Here is a 20997-nt window from a genome sequence, read left to right as displayed (position 1 = left end):
ATCATCTGTGTTTGAAGGGCACTTCAACTTCTGTTTGAAAGGCACCTCCTAAGTAAGGTATAGACGTCATTGTAGGATGCTTCAAACACAAACAATTGGAAAGCTCCTAGCAAAGACATGCCAATAGCATGTAAGTTATCTCTTCTAAGGTCACTAAGAGCAGATCAGAGGTTCTTCAGACACCCAGTACTCAACTGGAAGATGGCACTGCTTCCCTACTAACAGCTGTTCTTTGAACTTCACTGACTTGATTTCAACCTGAATAATGCTTAAATAATGCTTAAATAATGCTCCACTAAGATGAGGTATAAATAATTAATTTCCTGAATTAACTGCAGCTGGAAATTATTTAGGAGAGTAGCTGAATGAGAACAGACTGTAGCATCAACAGCAGCTGTGGTTATATTGTTGGTTAGAGTAAGCTACATAGAATTTTCAATCAGTTAAGCTTCAGGGTATGAAATAGGTGCAATGACGTGAACAATTAGGTGCATTACTGGGAAGTTTATGCCTTCCTTTGGAACATCCTGGGTTGGAAGCAATGAGAGATAGGATATGGGCACAGTGGATCTACAAAGTGTTCTGCAAAAGCAATTCTTACAGTCTAGCACATTAAATCAGTTATGCCTCACAGCAGTCAGTTCTTTAGTCATGTAACCACAAGACTGCATTGACAAACTATGTGATTTTTTTTCCCCTTCTGTTTCTAGTAACTCCTTAGAAGCACTTCTTCCTAAAACTATTTTCCTCTCCCCAGAATGCACTACATTGGTACTGTGTTAATAGTTTTTCTCCTGATTGGTGGTGCTGATGGAATATCATACAGCAAGGTGACATGGCGCAAAGCACCACAGCATTTACTTCTTTGGGGAACAAAAGCTTAACAAAGATGAAAAGAGTCTAACTCACATTTTACATCAGGAACATGATATATGGAGCAGAAGATGAATATGAATTTCCAAGCACAAAGGCAGACAGTTTCACAAAAGTAGTATTTGGGATTACCTTTAGCTCCTGAAAAACCCAGTGAATATTCTCGTAAAGCTGGGAACTTGCTTCCTAGCAGCAGATTCATGAATTGATCTCATAATACTATGTTCACACAGAGAAGCTTCCAATTTACTAGTTATTCATAAGCAGCTACTGAATTTGAGAGTTCCCTACAGCTGACTTCCCATTTAGATGGAAAACTCCAACTGACCTCAGTAATATCTGAAAATCTCTGACAAAGAAGGCAACCTTGCACATGCAGATGGTCTGTGGAGCATATGTATACTGCATATGTATAATGTAAATTGTAAAAGTGATGTGTGCATGCTCGACAAACCTCCTGCGTTGACATACCATTCATGCCAGACTTGCTGCACACACATACACTGGCAATAAAAATGCCATTACCTCTGCCCAGCATTTTCTGGACAAGCATTTGGAACACTACATTCTGAGATTGTAGGTGTGATAAACCACTAACACTTACTCTCTCCACAGAGCTGAATTTGGGTCTTCAGCTGTTCTGTGTCACAGGAAAATCGGGCAGACCTGCCCAGCTCTTCATCATATTTCCGTTCACTCACGAAGTGCTGCAGAAATACAGACAAATTAAGGGTAATTTGCATTCTGATCAGAAGGCCAATCAATACTTATCTGAAGTCCACTTTAAGTCTATGCAATCTCTTGACACTGTCCTGTTGGCAGGATCTTTATGCAGAATCAAAAATTTTCACATCCTTACCATACGACACTTCTCACAGCCCAGTGATAGGTGGATCTGTCCCGCATTTTGGAAGTGGGTCACTTTGCTGGGGTGCATGCATTTGATCGACCCAACATGAGGCTATCAGGTTTACTTGTAAACTGGGTCTGATAAATGATACACAAACAGCAAAACTCTCCACTGCTCCGCCTCTAAAGGGATAGCTTACACTTCTCTGATAGCATATCCAGATTGCTCAGAGGGCCTATAATTCTTTAATAAGGTATGACTTCCCCACAGAAAGCTAGTTACCCTTTGGTCCACAGGAGGAATAAGCAGCCTGGACATGTTAGCACGATAGCACTTTCTTCACTTTTGTGCAGACAGATCACACGCTTGAGCAAAAGTGAATGCCTGACCTTAATTTCAGCCCTGAGTTCAGACAGTTGTCCTTCAGCCATCTGACTAGCTAGGTCCGTCAGCCTCTTCAGTTCTTCAGCTTTCTTCTGCCGAGCAGTCAGGATTTCCACTGCCAAATACCAATAGTCAATAATTAATGCTTTGAAGCTGAACTGATCTGTAATTCATTATTCTTTAGGTATTAACACTGTACCACAAGTGAAATACACACACACTCCACACTTCAGCCAAACAGAATATGATGCTGCTTGCACAATCAGTGTATTTAACTGAACTGCCTGACATTTGAAAACGATCTCAAACTGGGATAGCTGTCACAAAATCAAAGTTAAACTAATCCTTCAAAGTTTAGACAAACAGGGCAGAGACATGCTGTTCTGAGTCTTCCAGTGCCTTATTCTTCAGCACGAATTCAGGCGACCTTTCACTTAGACGTTTTCCATTCCCTGAGCCAGCAGCCTGTTTCTAAAGAAATGTTATGTTTTATGTATACAGGGGCTTATAGCTCCCCTAAAAAAACAAAACAAAACAAACAAACCACCTGTTCACATTTGGTTTATGTTCAAATCACTGGCACTGCAATTTTGCTTTCAAGTACAGAATATGCTCAACTGCCACTCCTAGGGCAAAGCAGTATTACAAACACAACCATTTCTAGGGCAAAGCAGTCTTACAAAGGCCAACAATCCTTATGAAAAAATACTAATTATTCACTACTGCCCATATTATATATTTTGAATAAGGAAGTGATGAATATTTACTCTTCTACAGGAAAAGATTAACCAAGAGTCACAATGTAAGTCCACATACACTCAGGATACCGTGACGTATAATAATTTTGGTAGAAAATTGCAAATTCTGCTACCTACACAGTGTCTTAATGTAAAAGACTGATTCATGGCTGGTGGGATCAACATTTACAGCAGAGAGGAAAGACAACATCTACATGTAAAACACTAGCAATCATATCCTTTCCAACTGTAGCCTCCTGTCTACATATAGGGTAAGTGGGCCAGAGATTTCATGACAAATGCTGAGACTTTCCTGCTGACTTCCCTAGAATTCCAGAACAGTCCTGGCAAGTCTCAACCAGCTCATTCTTTATAATGTCATTTTTTGGGGGGAAGAATTTATTTCTCAACCCACTAGCATTTACTTAATTGGATAGCAGCCTCCTCCGGAAGCGCAGAATGGCCCAGCAGGTTCAGGGAAGACAGAGCAGTGGCTGTACATCTGTACGGGAGTAACCACAACATGCAATAGAGGAGCATGTGTCACACAGAGCAAAGATTACAAGGAAGGCATGGGTGGCTACAGCTCCTTTAAAGCTGCTGATAAACCTCTGCCCACGTTACTACTTTTGCTAAGAACAATCATTTATTTGTCTCTCCAGTTGACCTTTAATTTCCTTTCTGTGAAATAGAAACTGCAAGAATGAGAAATTTTTATTGAATTACATGAAGAATTCACTAGCTGTTTTTCTTTGGCCAATAGTTTTACTGTTTATTCTAGGTGATAATACTGTTTCTTGCAAAGGTCAGCTCTGCCTTTGCTGAAGTGACTGCTCAAACCATACGATCTCATTTAACAAACAAAAAAAAAAACATACGACCCAGTTTAACAAAAACTGGAATGATCACGTTTGGAGATTTTCTCAGTACTGTCGGTAAGAGTAAGATTGCCCACATTAAAATAGGCCTCCAGTGCAGCAAAGAAGTGTAAAAATAATAATGTAAATCTTGGAAAGAATGCTATAGTCTTAACAAGAACTTTTTGCCTATATTTTGAGGGCACTTTACAGGCCTACAATGGCCTTGAGAGATAACAGAAACTACAGAGCTACAGAAGCCATCTAACGTCATATAACAATTCAGCATTAAAGCAGGGAAACCAAATATGCCATGCAAGAATACAGTACTTACATGCCTCTAGATAAGAATTACATTTACTTTCCACAAAAATCACTACTGTCCCTCGTCAAAATTAATGAAGCGGCCATCACGATATCATCATCCCCAGACTGAGGATTTCCAAAATATGTTTTTGTTTATGCGGTTGGATCCGCGTCTGCTGACATCAACAGGAATTTTGCCATTGGTTTTCCTGGAACTGAACACATGCTCTGTAGCTGACTATGGCAGTCTCTACAGGTAAAAAGCATGTTTCCATCCACAATTCCTCCACAGGTTATCAGCAGAAAAGTTAGCATACAAAATTCCAAACAAACTAAAGCCAATTGCTGCTGCAGCAACTCATTCTCTTTAGTCTCTGTATGTATAAAACTGTAAGAGGTTTAAAGTAGCAACAGAGGATTTGGAATTTTTTTGATTAACTTAACTGGTATACATTTGTGAGCTCAGTGAGAGTTCTAAATACAAGTGAAACATTAAAGAACACTGCATGCATTTGTTACACCCCTTGAAAGGGATCTAAATTCTTAAATTCACAAACAAATGAAAGGATTATATTCATATATGTCAGAAATATTTTAATCTATTAGGCAAAGCATCATTCTAACAATACTTGGGTTATTCTTTAGTTCCAAACTTAGCTTTCTCTACTGAATCATGTTGCCTTCATTACTTGCCCATGAATACTATGTCCCTGGTGGGTATAAGAAAGATAATATGGCATGCTAATACATGTCAAATTGCTTTTCCCCCCTTCAAACCACATATACGCCTTACTTATGTAAGAAACAGAAATGACATAAAAACCTGGAATCATATCAACTGTCACAGATTATTAAGAAAACAGATTCCAGTAAACATCTCAGTTTTTTTTATTGTTCTAACTCATGAGCTCGATCGCTGCCCCTTAAAGTTAGGCAAAACCAGAATAACTTGTTCCTCTAGCAACTTCCAGCATTGAAACCCATGTACTGTGACAAGCAAGTGAAAACAATGGTTAAGGAATCCAAATGAAGTAGTCAACAAATCACAGAAATGAGGGAAAAAAGAGTGGCAGAAATCTGTGTTAAGTGAGTAGAAGAAGAAAATAATTTTAATCTAACTTCATGCAAATTTTTGGTTTATCCTAATGTCATAATACTGAAGCTTTGATATTCAAAACTTCTAGATAGAAACTACAGAGAAGTTCTCTCAGAACACCTGAGAATATGCATATAAGGAAAGATGTGAGAATGCTGATAATTGAATTGATATATTGTGTGGTTTTCTGTGAAACAAAACAAACACGTGACTATACCATAAGTTCCCTGATGTGTTTTGTACTTACTCGCTTCTTCTTTAACTTTGTCAATTTCTGCCATTAATGACACTTCTTTGTCTATGATGCTGAAGAAAAAGAAAAAAAGAAAGAATACCACCATTTAATCCATGCCAGAATTCTACCAAGATTAAAAGCTAACCACACAAATACTTCAGATCTTAGTTACATGAAGTAATGATATCAAAAAGATGAAGCTGAAGCTAGGCATGTTCACTACAAAAACTGATAATAATCAGTGCATGTTAATTTAACCAGGCAATTCCCTGGTCTGCCTGTGTTCTTGCATAGATGTGAAGGTCACTCTGATTTACCTCTTCTGCATTGCCTGGGCACCAGCAGTCATCAAATGACAAAACAGTCCCTTTTCTAATTAAGCCAGATACACCTCTGCTGCTGCTCAGGTTCATATGGCTTAGCTTTCAGTGCTGTACAGACAACGAAACAGAAATAAAAGCACATGGAAAGAGCTGTTACTCTTCCTAGAGAGATTTGTAAAGTATATTAGAGTGAACACAAAAATAGTTTATGATATGAATAATCCTAAAAGTATTTCTGTGAGAGAAGCCAGTTTCCTCTCCCACAAAAGACTGGGAAGGAATGGTTCCCCTTTTGCAGGGTCTTCTGAAGATCTCACAAGCACTTCCTTTCATAAGCCCCTCATGTTCAATTCCAGACAGCACTTTTAGTCATCAAACTGCAAGCTGATTAGGTGGGTCTACTAAGAGCAGATGAGATCTGGAAAACATTCATATCACCAATCCAGCAACATCATTTGGTGAAGTATCAACCGTTTTCCAGTGGGTACCACACTGGTATGCCCCTCACAGGATTATTGTTAGCCATATTATCCCCTCACAGGATTAATTGTTAGCCACAATTGGAAAGTTTAATAAACAATCCAATTGTTAATGGTTCTGTTTACTGGCTGAGTAAACTCAAGCAACTGCGAAGAAACTGCAAAAAGTTGGTCAAACATCAGGAGTAAGCCCAGGCTCACACACAAAGGAATAGTGGAGTTCTCAGTTCTTTCAGTAAAATAATCCCCGAATGCAAGCTTGTGTACCCACCTGAGATAACAGGACTTCAAGACATTAAATTTGCTTGCTTTCAGAGACAAATTGCACAGTATCTCCAAAACACAACATACTGAAATAATACATAGGCATGGAAGGCAGAGCCAGCCCAAGGTCTCTAAGCAGCTTGTCTCACAGATCTGCTATTCCACACATACTTTCAGCATCTAATCTATATTTCAAGATAGCACACTGTGTACTGGTGAAAATAGAGGGCTTCTTAGGATCAGTGGGATGGATGATGAAGGTTGAAATGTGAGTTGATGGCATTCAGGTGGGAGAAAGGATTGGAATATTTTGAGAAAAAGCTAAACAGCCTTTGGGGTTTTGAAGAGCTGCTCCCATGCAGAGAGTTGCCTCATTTTTTTTTCCTTCCATATGAAATATCTTCCCATCAAAAAAGACATTATAGAAAATTCAGCATCAAAACATTTGTCTAAAACACCCTTAACAAGAATGGAAACATCCTATGGAGTTCAGTGGGCAGCAGTCAAAGACAAAAGACTTATGGAGAGAAGGACACACAGGCTGTTGACTAAAACACAGCAAGATTAAGGAGCAGGAAGTGTAGGTAACACACGGCAGATACACAGCTGACTCAGCCAGAAATTCACCAGACAGATCACCTTCAAATGCTATGCAGCCTTCTTGAACACCTTACCATAAATACACGAAGTTCACGCAGGAGGTTTACAACCAAAGTTCTACAGTCCTACCCTCAGGTTTTACCAATCAACCCTGCCACTTTCACACTGGCTCCCAGAAGCCAACAGAGAAAATACAACAGCATGACCTTTTAAGGTAAAGAAAATTAGTTAAGAAAGTCTTACAACAAAAGCACACATTTATTCCTGTTGGCCGACAGCATTCTCCAGGCATAAGCATTAATCTTGAACTCCAAAGAATCAGGTGATAATTTAGCTCTTTAATCTGAATAGAGATAGCTTTCCAGAATTAATTTGTTTTCAGTTAACCTTCTGTAAATACATGCTACAATAAAGTTCCTTGGCTTCCACAGCAGGTGACTGAAGTGAGCTGTGCAAGTTCTCAATTGGTTTCTAACCTCCACAGAGACTGTTATGGTCTTCAGTTCTTTCCTCTATCTTCAAAAAGTCTGCACATTTTTCTTTTTGCTATTTCTGTTACAAAAGTGTTTCCCTAGTGTACCCCACAGATTATATAAAATTTTGGCTAGAAAAAATATTCAAAGCAGCAAGCTCACAATAGCAGAGCTCATCAGAATTGCATTTTGGCTCAGGTCATTCCCTGACTGTCCTCCCCCTGAGTCCAACAACACATCCTGGCTAAACAGCTTGGCCGCTAACATTTTATTTTGATGCCAAATAAAAACACTTCTAATACCAGAATAAGAACACTGTCATAGCAGCTGTATACTTCTCATATTTTATAGTCAGATCTAATCTGTTACTAGACAGTTTTCCAGTCCTAATGTTTTAGTGTGGCCTCTGAAGAATATTTCAGGAAAGCATCTGGATGTTGCAGAAGTGCAGGCCAAGACTATGACAACTGTGACAGAGCAACAAAGTCTGTAGTTACAAACAGACGTAAAAGAAAACTACAGTGAAAAAGAAATAAAGAGAAAAAAATGAGTATGGCACCTTTGTCAGTATCAGACTTGTTAATGTAATAAATTATGTTTATTTAATGGACAGATCTTCATAGGTTGCCTTCCCTGAAGAAAAGGCAGCTGTACTGACTGATTCCAGCTGAGAACACGCATTCTCTCTCCATATCAGGAATGGAACATGCTAATTCTCATCTGGAAGTGTACAGGTACATTTATCAGCAAGGAAATCAAACTATCACATATCATGGAATAATGGAAAAAATTAACGTTTCCTTTGAAATGTTGTAAGCCAAACCAGCTCTAGGAAATGTCACATTTCTTATTAGTTCACAGAAGGATGAAGGAAGCTGAATAGGAATCAATTTGATTCCTCTTCTATCCACAAAGAGCATCTTGCCAATTGTTCATCACAGGCGAGCATCTGTAGCTTGGAGCACAGGTTCCAGCACCATTTGATTTTAATGACTAGATAATTTTGATGTGAGTTTCAAGAAGGAGACAACACTACTGAAGGAACACAGCAACAAAGAGACTTAACATAGAGAACATTCAAGTGTAGCAAACAGGGCCAGGACACAGGAAGTGAGAATGCTGTAAAGATATGAGATGCTGATGGGAAGATAGGTGAAATGATTCATAGTCACTGCTAAGAGATTCTTAAAGTAAGAGCCTAAGCATCCTCCTCTTTCTTAAATAAATAATAAATTGATTGTGCCTGAGCTTACATAGGTCAAAAGTCACTCTAGCACACCACAGCAAAAGAGCTGAAAAGATAACCTCACTGCACTAAGTTGCCAGTACAGCAATGACAGGGTAAATCATTATGACAGCTGCATCATTACACACACTCAGAAAAAATTCTAAATTCTGACATTAGAGGAAACAAATTAATCTCTCTCCAGGTTACAGCATGAAATTAAGAGCATGTATAGTGGAAGAGACTCACTTGTGAGTTTTCACTCAGCTGCAACGCCACGATTTCAATCATTTTAGTGGAGTTTTAATAGCGTTCCTTCAAAAAATAACTGCTTTAGCTTGCCAGATTTATAACCTTTTGATAAGGATCAGAAGGCTTCACAAAAACCAGAATATTATCTTTCCTGTTGCCTCTTCTAGGCATTATGCTAAACCCTAGTGAGCCTGAAAAGTCAGGAAAATAAAAAGGCCAACCTGGTATGGAGGCAAGCATACTGATGCAACTCATAACAGCAGACAAAGATGAATGAGCTAGCAGTTACTGTTATAGATGCAATTCAAATTATCCTTTCAAAACTCTTTGAAGCCTCAGAAATGTGTCAATTTTGTACTAGAGGTGTTTACTAAGCTCCACTACTTCCTTAAAACAACCAGCACTGTACACAGTTTGAGAATTAATGTTGTTTTGGCGATTGAGAAAGAGTCAGCTGTCACTTTCTGAAAGACTGAAGTAGGGCTCATCTGGAAGGACCCACTGGTGGTCTCAGCAGCTAAGGAGCTCAAATCACAACATACAATTCGAGTTTTCTTTTCATGAGGATGGGAATGTGGCCTGCAACAGCAAATAGGCAGTTAGCTGTGGGACACTACTAGGGACTGATAACTTCAGCTTAAAAAATATAAAAGAAATAAAGGACGCTGTTCTTCAGTGACTTTGCTCTGGCAGTGGGCTTTGGAACAGGCTCCAGGAGCTCTCTAAAGCTGAGCTGGTTAACCACCTGCTGACAACTCAAGCAAGTGGTAAAATAGCATGAGGGAAGTTAGTACTGTCACAGACTCAGCTATATCTAAGCTGAGATTACACAGTGTATTGAAGCTCTACTCAACTCCATCCCGGAGACTTTATTAGCTTATGGTTCACCACTGCCCTTTATTTCATATATCCATTTCCCTTGTAGCAGAACATACCTGATTCATAGGTAGAGAGAAAAGATAACCACAGAAAAAAAAATCTCTATGCAAACTGCATATTTTACAACAGAACTCACACTGCAATCTTCAACCCAGAACTGTGCCTGTGAACTTTAGCACAAAGAACTAGAACAGTGTGATGAGAATGTAAATATAAAACCAATCAGAACCTGTAACAGGTTTTGTAGGATTCCTGAATGGCCACGTTTCATGACTGCAGAAGCAATATTTGAAGTTTCCTCTACAGCATTAAACATTGTATAAAAAGGTATTCTTACTATACATATTTTGCAATGTCTCAGTAAGCAACATTCTTCCAATATTAGCTCAATTGTATGTTAATGTTCACTGTACTTAAAGGTTATTTGATCACTGCATTAGAACAAGCACAATGTTTACACAGCAAACCACATTACACGAATTTTCATTCCAACCACAAATACAATCTCTAAGCAGATAAACAAAAGATAGTAAATCAATTTCACTGGAATCCTTCCTCTCCATAGGGCACAATCTGGTAACAGTAAAAGATCCCCAGTGACTTTCAGTTCTTAAGTTTGTTATACATTGCTCTATATCTATGTATGCTAATATTATTCTCTCCAGCAGCCAGCTAGCACAGTTGTTACTGGTGAAGTCATTATAATTAAATCTCTATTTGCATTTTTCTTTCTAGATCTAATTACAATCAGTTAAGAATTTACTATCATAAAGACTTGCAACTTGTAAAACAACACCCCTAAATTGTATTCATTAACAAATGAAGGCATCACCTTAGAATTCTACCAAGGTTTAACTACTGTTTGAGTTGCACCATGGCTTGTTAGAAACTGGCAAGCTTTTACATAAACTTAGAATGAATTCTTTCTTATCTAAGTCTCAGTTCTGCTCCAGTTACTGCTATCTCAGAATTGTACAGGTTTTATACAGTTAGCCTAAATGCACTCTGGTATGGCAGAAGGTTGTGGTTCCTGCTCTTGTGCTCCTGATATACAAGAGAGGTAACTTCCCAAAAGCATCCTGAAAACTCACGAAGAAGGGAGAGGAGTTTGGCTCTTGGAATCTATTAACATTTTTGAGATGATTCCATTTATTTGTTTTATTAAGTCAGATTTCTCCTTAACAAGACACTGAGACCAGAAAGGGCATATTCACTTTTTTTTTTCCCCAAAAAATAACATGTACAAAAGCAAAAATGTGTGCACATCCCAAAAAAACATGCTTGCATTTTGCTGAAGGTAAGAAACACTCCTACAAAAGACTAGGAAATAAAAGGGAAGATATGAGGCCATGCAGTATGAATAGGCCATGAGACAGGAGAATCTATCTTCCCAAGCTTAGTAAAAAAAAATATGTATGAGAATTAAGCAAGCATTTGTAAAACACTAAGAAGGCAGGAGGGGGACTATGAATCTCCCTGTTTCAAAAGATCCCCCTCAGCTTCATGAGATCCATCTGTTCCCTCCACTAATAGTAAGCCAAAGAAAGTAATCCCAAACTCCTGGAGACAGCAAGAAGAGAGCAAGCACAAGCTCCAGCTGCTATAGCTCTGCAGGCATGTGGCCAGCCTCATATCAGAACTACTCTCTTCAGTCCTTCCAGATCCCCCAGATAGCATGAGCAAGGCTAGGTGGGGGGGGCTAAGGTAGAGGCACTGATCTTAGGAGGTACCTGAAAATAAAGCTGGGCTCCAGGAAACCTAAACTTTAGGTAGAACATTCTTCCTCTCTGCTGACAAGGTTATGGACTGGATTGCACGACTGATGAGCAAACAATTACTAGAGCAAACAGCAAGTGGATGCGAAAATCTCTTTAGACACATAAGGACTACAAAACGCCAGCTGGTAGACATGTAGACAGAAAGCTAACAAGGACTGCCTGGAAATGCAGAGAGTAGCGCAGAAACACTACTCAATGTAAAGCAGTACCAGCCCTGGTCTTCCCAGGCATCAGCCCTCATCAGCCCTTACTCTGTAAACTACTACAGCTCTAATAAGGAAAGTTCTACATCCAGTGCCATTGAAGCTGGACTACAGGAAACAGAAAACCATAATCTAGTTCACCAAGTAAGGACCCCAGTAAGAGGATGACACTTCTGCAGTTGTGGGAACTAACAGTACTGCCTATCACTTAGCACTGAATTACTATGTCCTTTTAAATGGCACATTCCCCCATTTAACTGCTACTCTGCTTTTATTTTAAATTAGATGGCAATTAAAAACTTGCTTTATCTTCCCCACAAACAGTATATGCTTCCCTGAATATATCTGAATGTATTTTTAAGTTGTTAGTGTCAAAGCCCATTTTTCTTTTCCAGTATTATGTCAGAGATAATTTTTTACCCAGACTATGGCAAAGCTTTCAAGTGCTTTTTGTCCTCTCTTGGTGCTGATTTCCATGCTTTTTATAAAGCGTTAGACATAGCAAAGAGTTTGAGATGCAACTAGAAGAATAAGCTTGTCTTTCTTTGGTCAGGTTCTGCACAGAGAGTAATTATATCTGTCCCTCACTGATACAGAGTGCTTTCCTTTTGTGGCTAAAAGGATCTGCAACATGTCCATACTGTCTGTTTCTTTTCAGTCCTACATATGACTGTCTGAATGCACAATAACGTGCAAATGATTTGATGCAAGTGGTGCTATGAGGAACCATGTCTCCCCATTTGTGCTTTACTCATTTCACTCAGACTTCCTAGGGCTCTCTTTTTATCCCCAAGGTGACTATTCAATCTCTGTAGAAGAGTGAGGACACAATTACAGCATATGAGTTTGAACCTTGGCAACAAACACCTCATAGAATCACAGAATCGCCAAGGTTGGAAAAGACCCACAGGATCACCCAGACCAACCATCCACCCATCACCAATAGTCCTCACTAAACTCCTCTCTCACTCACAAAGCTTTATTGACCCTACCCCTGCAACTTAAACAGTTTGTTGTTCTTCTCTTCCTTGTCCTACCCTACTGTATGATGTGGCTGTGCTGTAACTTATTTTGCTTCCAAGCAGCCACTGGAGCAGCTTATGTTCTCACTCATACAGAGGTGCACCAGATGCCCATGCCCCACAGACTGATGCAAGAAGCAGAAACACTGACTCAGGCAGATCTGAAGTTAGATGAGGATCTTCTTAGCTTCCAGGTACACAAACAGGTATAAGAAAGAGTGCCCATTCAAGTTGCTCTGCCTAGCTCTCTAGTCTTGGGAAAAGCAATACCACAGCTGTCTTTGCAAAGAACAGCAGAGAAAAGAGTGCCAGGTCACAACAATATGTGACATGCTGGAAACAGTTCTTCCCACATTTTTCAGAGATTTGTTTCACAAGGTCACATTAAATATCCAATAACTTTTTAATTTTACCAAAAGTTAATTAACACATTTTGCTGCTTAAACCAATTTTCCTCTTCATATGTTTGAAGAAAAACTTGAATACTAGTCTTCTGAGCTGATTAAATCAATAAAGTCCACACTGAAATTTCCATAAGCATGTCCTGACATTACATTCTCCTTGTTGTACGTATTGTTGTACTACACACATAAAATGACTGTAAGGCCTGAATATGGAGCACAGGTCTGTCACATTCTAGAGCTTCTGACAGACTCCACTCTAGCCGTTTAAGTACTAGATCTGGTAGGAGGTGGAACTCAATGAAGTTTATTCAAACATTTTTCTGGTTATTTTTCATCATTCTGAATTAACTTGGATTTACACGGTCCTTTCAGATCATTCTGTCTTCCTCTATTAAGGTAACATTTTAGTATTAGGCAATGTGTTTTAATATTTTTTTCAGGCTAAAACATGAATGTAAACAAAATGAGTAATTTCAGTTCTGAATCTAATAGTATTATCCACTCCCCAAACATTCTTAGATCAGGATAGTATCTATTCCACCACTGGAATAACTATTATTTAAAGCTACAATTAACTGTGACTACATGCAAATAAGACTAGACATACGACATGCTATGATTTTAACACTGTTGCAAAAAAATTGAGGGCAAGAGAAACTACACAGCTAGTGAGACCCAACTATCAGTTTACTCAGAAAACACGTCAGAGCCATCTGAGCATAAGCAGTAAATATAAAAGTTTTGTAAGATCCTGAGAGAACACATCTAAACACATCTACCACAAAAAAAAAAAAAAAAGAAAAAGACAATGAAATTCTCTTAATTTTTTTTGTGTTAACAGTGTAATTTGGAGCACTCCTGACAACACTAGCCTGTTTTGTACAACTGCCAATCATGGCCCATGCTCATTTTGTTCAGAGACAGGAACAAAAGTTCTTTCTGCTAGAAAATGAAGTACACCACCAGCTTGGTGCAACAGAATCTTTTTCAGAGAACCAGCTCAGTAATGCACTAACTTTCCACCCATACAGAATCAATGGCCCAATAGCACTTAAGTCTCTCAGGATGAATCACTGAAGACAATAAATAATAACTCAGTGCTTAAGGTGTGTAATTTTCTGCCACTACTACCATACATTCCTAAGAGCTGCTTGTAAAACTACTGATAAATGTTGTGGATGCATTGAGGACTAAAGGTTTTGTATAGTTCTTTGATTTGTATGTGAACCATATACATTTTTTTCTGTTTGCTGGGACACCATATAAAACGTAGGTTTTATATGGCATTTACAGTTAGCTAAAAGGTAGTTGATTAAATAAAAGCTAGTTAAGTAAAACCTAAAACCAAAAATATATTTTAAAGACTTTAAGCTCTTTAAAAGTTACATACTTTTTTTTTTTTTTAATGTCGTATACATCAACATGGAACAACTGAAGCAATCATGGCAGCTACTCATTTTCAAAGGGACAGGACATGTATGCTGAAGATTAGGAAAGAGCGAAATAACAATGAAAAATTAAAAAAGAATAGGAGATAAAAGCATGAAGAAAAAGAATGAATTAGAGATGAGATCTAGAAATGAAGTGAGAAGAAACAAAGAGGAGGAAAAAAAAAGAATTGTAGAATAAGAAGCAAAAAGTATGGGAAACGAAGAGAGAACAAAGGACTAGCTGCCAAAGAAAGTGAGCTTGCATAAGATGTGGAGAAAGAAGAGATTCACAGAAGAAAAGAGAAACTATTGAAAATGCTACAGGCAGAATTTTGGGGAGAGCTTTCATTCGCTCAGTTTGCTGCTGCTGAACTTGATGTAAAAGAAATAGACCAAGACAGATCATTCTGAAAAAAGAAATCTCACTAGGTTTTATTTTCTAAGCACTACAGTTTTGTTCCCCTTTATATAAGTATGTAAACAAGCAAATGTGCATGTATTACTTTCCTTATTGCTGAGGTGTTCTTAATTGCATGTCTTTTTTAACAAGAAAAAATAGAGCGCAAGACCACCAATGCCAGTGGCCTGCATGAGCCCCTTATTTTTAGGTGTTGAACAGTGATCTTCAGCTGAATTACCTACCAGCTGTGTAATTCTGCAAAAGCAGCTTTGATCTTCTTCACTGAATTATCTACTTCCTCTTTGATCATCATACGATATCTAGTTAGAGAAACGGTGCAACGCTGTAAGTCTTTTACTGATTTTTCAATGTTTGGCCCTAAAACAAAACAAACAGCACAGACATCAGAAAGCTGGTTTTGGTTTTTCTGAATGAGGGAGCAGACAGAATTCAACATACTATTTGCCCACTGAAATCCACAAGCCCTTATTTTCCATAGTTCTATGATATTTTCCAATTCCTAAATGTGCAGTCAAATTAATTCCTCAAATGAGATAATTGTCAAAGTAGCTGTAATAATTCAAATGATTCATTTCAAATTTAATATCATTTTAAATCAACTATAAAATGTTCTGCTCATTTTCATTAGACTGAATGTGATTTTACTCCCACTTTCCACCACACCTCTTCTTCACATATTTGTTCTTTCTCACAGAGGAACCATATTTCTGATCATTTTATTTCACAGCAACCACATTAAGGGACTTGCTTTACCTCTTTTTTTCACTGAATCATCTGTTTTTGTTTCAAGTTGGGTCGTAGCATTGGATGATCTAACTGAGGAGGATTTTGTCTTTGGCTTGCCTAGGTTACCCTGGAATTGAACTGATGACTGAAGGGGCTCATGCTGCTCTACTCCATTCACAGTCTTTGGGCTTAATTCCACAGACACTCTCTGATGCTCACGTTCTTTGCCTGCAAGAAAACATTAAGGTACAAGACATGGAGTTTCTAGCTGGTCTCGACTTCTTGCAGGAAACAATTACACACAAAAAAAGCATGCTAAAGACTTCTAATACAAAGAGAGACAGACTAACAGCAAAAAACAGGCATACCTAAATTAAATGCAATATCCACAGACTCTCTCGTATCACACTGTGGCACATTACAGGGAAGCACCAGACTTACTTTACTCTCTTGCACCTGGAGACCCTTCCAGGCAGCCAAGCTTTTATGGCTCTGAAGGACCTAATCTCACAGACTGTGAGATGGTACAAGCAAGGCTTCAGCCTGCTGTTCCTCATGGGGAGGAAAACATAAGGAGCTGTCAGCAGGCACCTGTGATACTTCCATGGTGTCAGTAAAATGCCTACAGTAACATTAAATTGATAGGAAAGAAACAAAACCAAACAAGACTGACTATGACAAAACATAAGGGATTGCAACACCAAAGGGAAAAATCTGAGACGAGTGTTCTTTGGACTTGCTTCAGCTTTTCAAATGTTTTTAACACAGCCTGTTTGACTTGCTAAAAACCATGAAGGCACAGTTTCTGAACCAAAAGATTCTGTTCACCCTTCTCTTCTGTTTAGTTCCACATAATTCAGTGCACATTTAGTAATACCTTTGTGTTTTTTGACCTCAATAAAGTAGCTACTAAACTGCCTGCAAGATTACAATTCTAGTGCATCTGGTAGTGTTGAAGAATCTCCTAACTCTGCTATATTACTCAAGTTAGCAGGAATTTATCTATGTAAGGTAAACTTCTAATACTTAAGTTCAGCTTTCTTTTCTCTCCATTTCCTTTCCATTCTCTCCTCCCACCTCCCTCTTCTTTTACCGTCCCCTCCTTTTTTAGCAAGGCCAGTTTCTGGGTCAGGACATGCCTAAAAGTTTATAAAAATCTTAAAGCTATGGTAATATGCATCATCCTTGCCATTTGTAAAAACAAGAAAAAATCTGAGATCTTTCTTGCCCTTAATATGTACAGGTCTAAACTGCATCACATCAAAGAGGAAAAAGTCACATAGAAAGATCACTTCCACCACAGCTAGCTGAGTTCCTGAATTCAGGTTTGTTGCCTGCTGGAAAACACTTCAGGGTCAATTCAAATTTGACAAGACAGCTTGATTATACATTTGTACCATGCAATTTGGAGGAAAAGAACAAACAAATGTACACATGTTGCAGAATTGGTAGTAAAGCCTTCTAGTATCATGGAACTGCAGAATTTTCTGGCTTATGGCATATTCTATCCAAAATAAGTAGGAGTCTTCAGCAACAGCAAGCAGTATCTCTGGCCTACCACATAATTCTTCAGACAAAATGCTTTGATAAGTAGTTCTGCTATTTGGCTGCTATGCACTGCAGAGCTTTTATTTAACTGACCAAAGACTGGCACTCCCTGAAGTCTCCTGGAAGCAGCAGTCAATTCATTTCAGGACAATTATCAATTTAGGACATTACCTTACCTTAAAATAAGTTTCAAGATTTATAGTTGCCATCATTGAAAAAGAGATTACAATAAAAGTTCTTCTAACAGTCTTATGTACTGCTAAAGACACAGAAAGGGAATAATAACAGCAGCCATAGCCTAGGGCTGCCAGAAGTTTCAAATGTGAAGAGATGAAACACCATTACAACTACTGACAGCATTAAAAAATGAGTTCTATCAAAGGACAATTGAAAGCAAAAGCTTTCACAGAGCTTCTGCAGAGGTTTGTTTTCATTGGGGTACAACTATGGACAATAATTCTATACCTACTAGAACTCAACAAGGAAGAATTTTGTGTTACTGTTCCCCAGAGCTTCAGATTCAGTATCCAGACCAAAGCAGAAATGCATGTGCACTAAGCAACTATCACACCACTCTCCTTCAACACTAAGGCCCTCCTTCTCCTATTAGGGAGGATGAGTGGGGATCCACTTTGATTAGACTATTCAGGGGAGATGAAGAAAAAAAATGAACTAGTCTGGACTAGGCAATAATGACATTTTACAATATCTAGCAGGCCCATACTGCCTAAATTACTTTGTCCCAGGTGAAGGACTTGATTACTTCTGTCACCACCTTACACTGAAGCCATTTTCAAACCTTGTATTCTTCTGTATTTATATCTGTCATACTCTGCATCAGCTCGGCCTCTCTGATTAGAGTCTGAACTTCTGGCTCTAAAGAAAAAAAGATATTTTGCAAGGATACTTGTTGCAAGACAAACTATGCCCAGACACAGATCTACTTGCACAGTTTTAACAGATACGTACATTTTGCATAATCTCTCTCATTTCTTTTTACTATATTCTACTTAACGGCAGTAAAAACTATGATCTTTATGTAAATAGGCTTGTCTACTGTCAATTAAAATGTGCCTTGTCCCAGATGAACTGACCTGTGGTTTCTGAACGGGCTGGTGCTGATGCTACAGATTGTGAGCTTTTGCTCTCCAGAGAAGTGGCATCCAGTTTCTCGTCGGCAGAATCACTGCAACGGTTGTCCTTTGAGCATCCATTCAGATGGCAGCCGTATATTCTCTGGGGCTCTTGAGATGCCTTCTCAGGCCCATCATTCTTATTTTTAGCATCCTTGTTGCCTTGGTGTTGTTTAGATTTGCTTCTTTTTCTCCTATTATTCTAAATAGAGAAATATTGCAAGAACAGACATTACTCAGAGCGGCTCAAACTCAATATATAACAAAGACCATATAAATATAAAATGGTCAATACTCTTAAAATGACATTTAAGTTGCATTCACTATAGTGCAGCTTACATACAGTGTATTACACAGCACACCATGATACCCGTTCAGCTGAAAATACAGTTTCAAATACAAACAGATGACCCATGCAGTTTTTCCTCTTCCTTCTAAACAGAACAGTTACACTGCAAAATGGTAACAGAGCCTGGGCTTCATTACTGCTCAAAATGTTCCCAACCATAATGGGGACAGCCAATAACTAACATGGACAACCCCTGAAGGCATCACAGAGGACAGAGCTTAGGCACTGCTGCTGCAATTCTCCAACCCATAAAGTGGAGCCTCCAGGACAGTGTCTCCCTGGGCTGCCACTTAGCACACAGTATATGTATACGCATCCTAAACATATTCTTGAAGTGTCTGACTTGGGAGCATCCCTAGTACACACTCCTAATTGATGACTCCTATGCATATGTTATTCCTACACCCAGGAGCAGAACTTCTAGCACCAAGTGGCTGTGACCCTCCAGGACACAACTGCATATTAAAAGCGGGCTGTTTGGGAATTTATTCTAGACCTGTCTAGAGCCTGGCTTCCACAAACACAAACGTGTCAGAACTCTGCACTAGAGAAACAGCAACAGATGAACAAGATAAAAACAACACTACTTTTCCTTCAGGTATTCTGAACAGAGGCATAAACGAAGTTACCTGTGTTAGCGAAGGCGGAAGTAGTACTGGCCAAAATGAAACTATTACATTCAGTGGCAGACAGCTGATAAATGGTCTTAATGCTCAGATTTTCCAGAGCAACTACTTACCTTCTTTTTCCCTGTCATATTCCATTCTTTTAGAACCTGAGTTGCACTACCTACAGAAAGAAGAGAGGAAACATTTCAACAAGAGTTCAGCCATGAAAAAGAAAATTTGTATTTGGGAACAGCTTCCAGTTTCCTAGCCCGGAAGCACTTCTATTTGTTTCTGTGAGCTTTCTCATGTTGGGAAAACAAAAGGAGAACTGCTGCCTCCCTCCTTTTTACTTTGTAGCTTTAGCTGGTTATGCTGTGGATGAGCTATTTGGCACTCCAGCTGTTTATGCTCTTTCTTGCATGAAGTAATTAGGGGGTGCCTAACTTAATGAATAAGCATAAGTTTCAGAAAATAAACAATAATTTTAAAAAAGAAAACCAATGCTAAAATATTTTGGCTGAAAGAAAAGCATCTCAGTACCCCCACATAACACTGTATAAACTAGGTTCTTCACTATGTTTCTTCATATTGTTTTTTTTTTTTTTTTGGAATTTTGACATAAGTTTCCTGTATATTATCTGCCACACTGCAAAAACCTAAGAGCATAAAACTGAAGACTTAAAAACCATAATTTTGTAGACAACTGCAAAAACTCTGCATCAATTTCAACATTCTAAAGTTAAAAACATGCTCAAGTAAGCATGCACTGTTAGGAGCAGTATCTGCCACAGAAATCTTCTTAATCACAACCAAATAGGAACTATTCTGTGTGAATTTGAGAATCAGTTCTCCCTTCTTCTAGTAAATACTTATTTACTATCCTGTGCAAATGACTTTAAATTCTGCTGTTCCTTTGCTCGTTTCAGGCGACATCAGTGTTAAGTACTGCCCCTTTAAGACTACAGTGAGTAGTCAACTTGTATTCAGACAAAAGCACACAAGGTGTTCAAATATACCAAAATTATTTTTCTATTCAAATAATCTAGATGTGAGATTGTTTGGTGACTCTCTTGTGCATATGGGAAGCAATTACATCCATTTGCAACAGTGGTAAGCCTTATTTGTTAAATTGTGAACAACCACCTATTGAATCCAAAGCCGTACTTTGTTTCTCAGATGACACAACATTGAAGAGAGAAGGTTAAGAAAGTTTCCATTGTATGTATAGTTATTTGTTTATATTTTGTTTTATATATATATATACACACACACACAGTATATAAACATACACAATCCCCCTACCTCTTTCTTAAAAGTATGCTATCTTTGACAGAAGCTGTTTCACTATGATGAAATAAAACCACACACTTGCTGCCCACTTAAGTGGTGAAAACGTACAATTTCACCTGACAGCTTTGTCAGCTATCTACACAGCAGCATCCAATGCTTTTTACATTGGATGGCATCACCTTAACTCTACTCCCCTCGGTTGCCCCGTGCACAGTTTGCATTACTGCAGGGATCTCTCCCTGTTGCAAATGT

The 20997-nt window shown here is 38.5% G+C and overlaps 1 protein-coding gene across 1 annotated transcript in view; it reads right to left on the bottom strand.

The window, feature by feature from the left end:
* Window positions 1-20997, bottom strand: part of SPATS2L (spermatogenesis associated serine rich 2 like) — a 56031-nt gene that overhangs the window by 4005 nt on the left and 31029 nt on the right. Inside the window, exons 4-10 of the mRNA XM_065750363.1 lie at window positions 19587-19636; window positions 18460-18700; window positions 15845-16045; window positions 15313-15448; window positions 5351-5409; window positions 2113-2222; window positions 1478-1580 (exon numbers count right to left, since the gene is read on the bottom strand). Coding sequence (XP_065606435.1) covers window positions 1478-1580; window positions 2113-2222; window positions 5351-5409; window positions 15313-15448; window positions 15845-16045; window positions 18460-18700; window positions 19587-19636 — 900 coding nt within the window. The remainder of the gene's footprint in view (window positions 1-1477; window positions 1581-2112; window positions 2223-5350; window positions 5410-15312; window positions 15449-15844; window positions 16046-18459; window positions 18701-19586; window positions 19637-20997) is intronic.

Source organism: Cyrtonyx montezumae, unplaced genomic scaffold, assembly GCF_038088225.1.
Source record: "Cyrtonyx montezumae isolate F1298 unplaced genomic scaffold, pur_monq_1.0 scaffold_7, whole genome shotgun sequence".
Classification (NCBI taxonomy): domain Eukaryota; kingdom Metazoa; phylum Chordata; class Aves; order Galliformes; family Odontophoridae; genus Cyrtonyx; species Cyrtonyx montezumae.
This window is presented reverse-complemented; position numbering and strand designations above follow the sequence as displayed.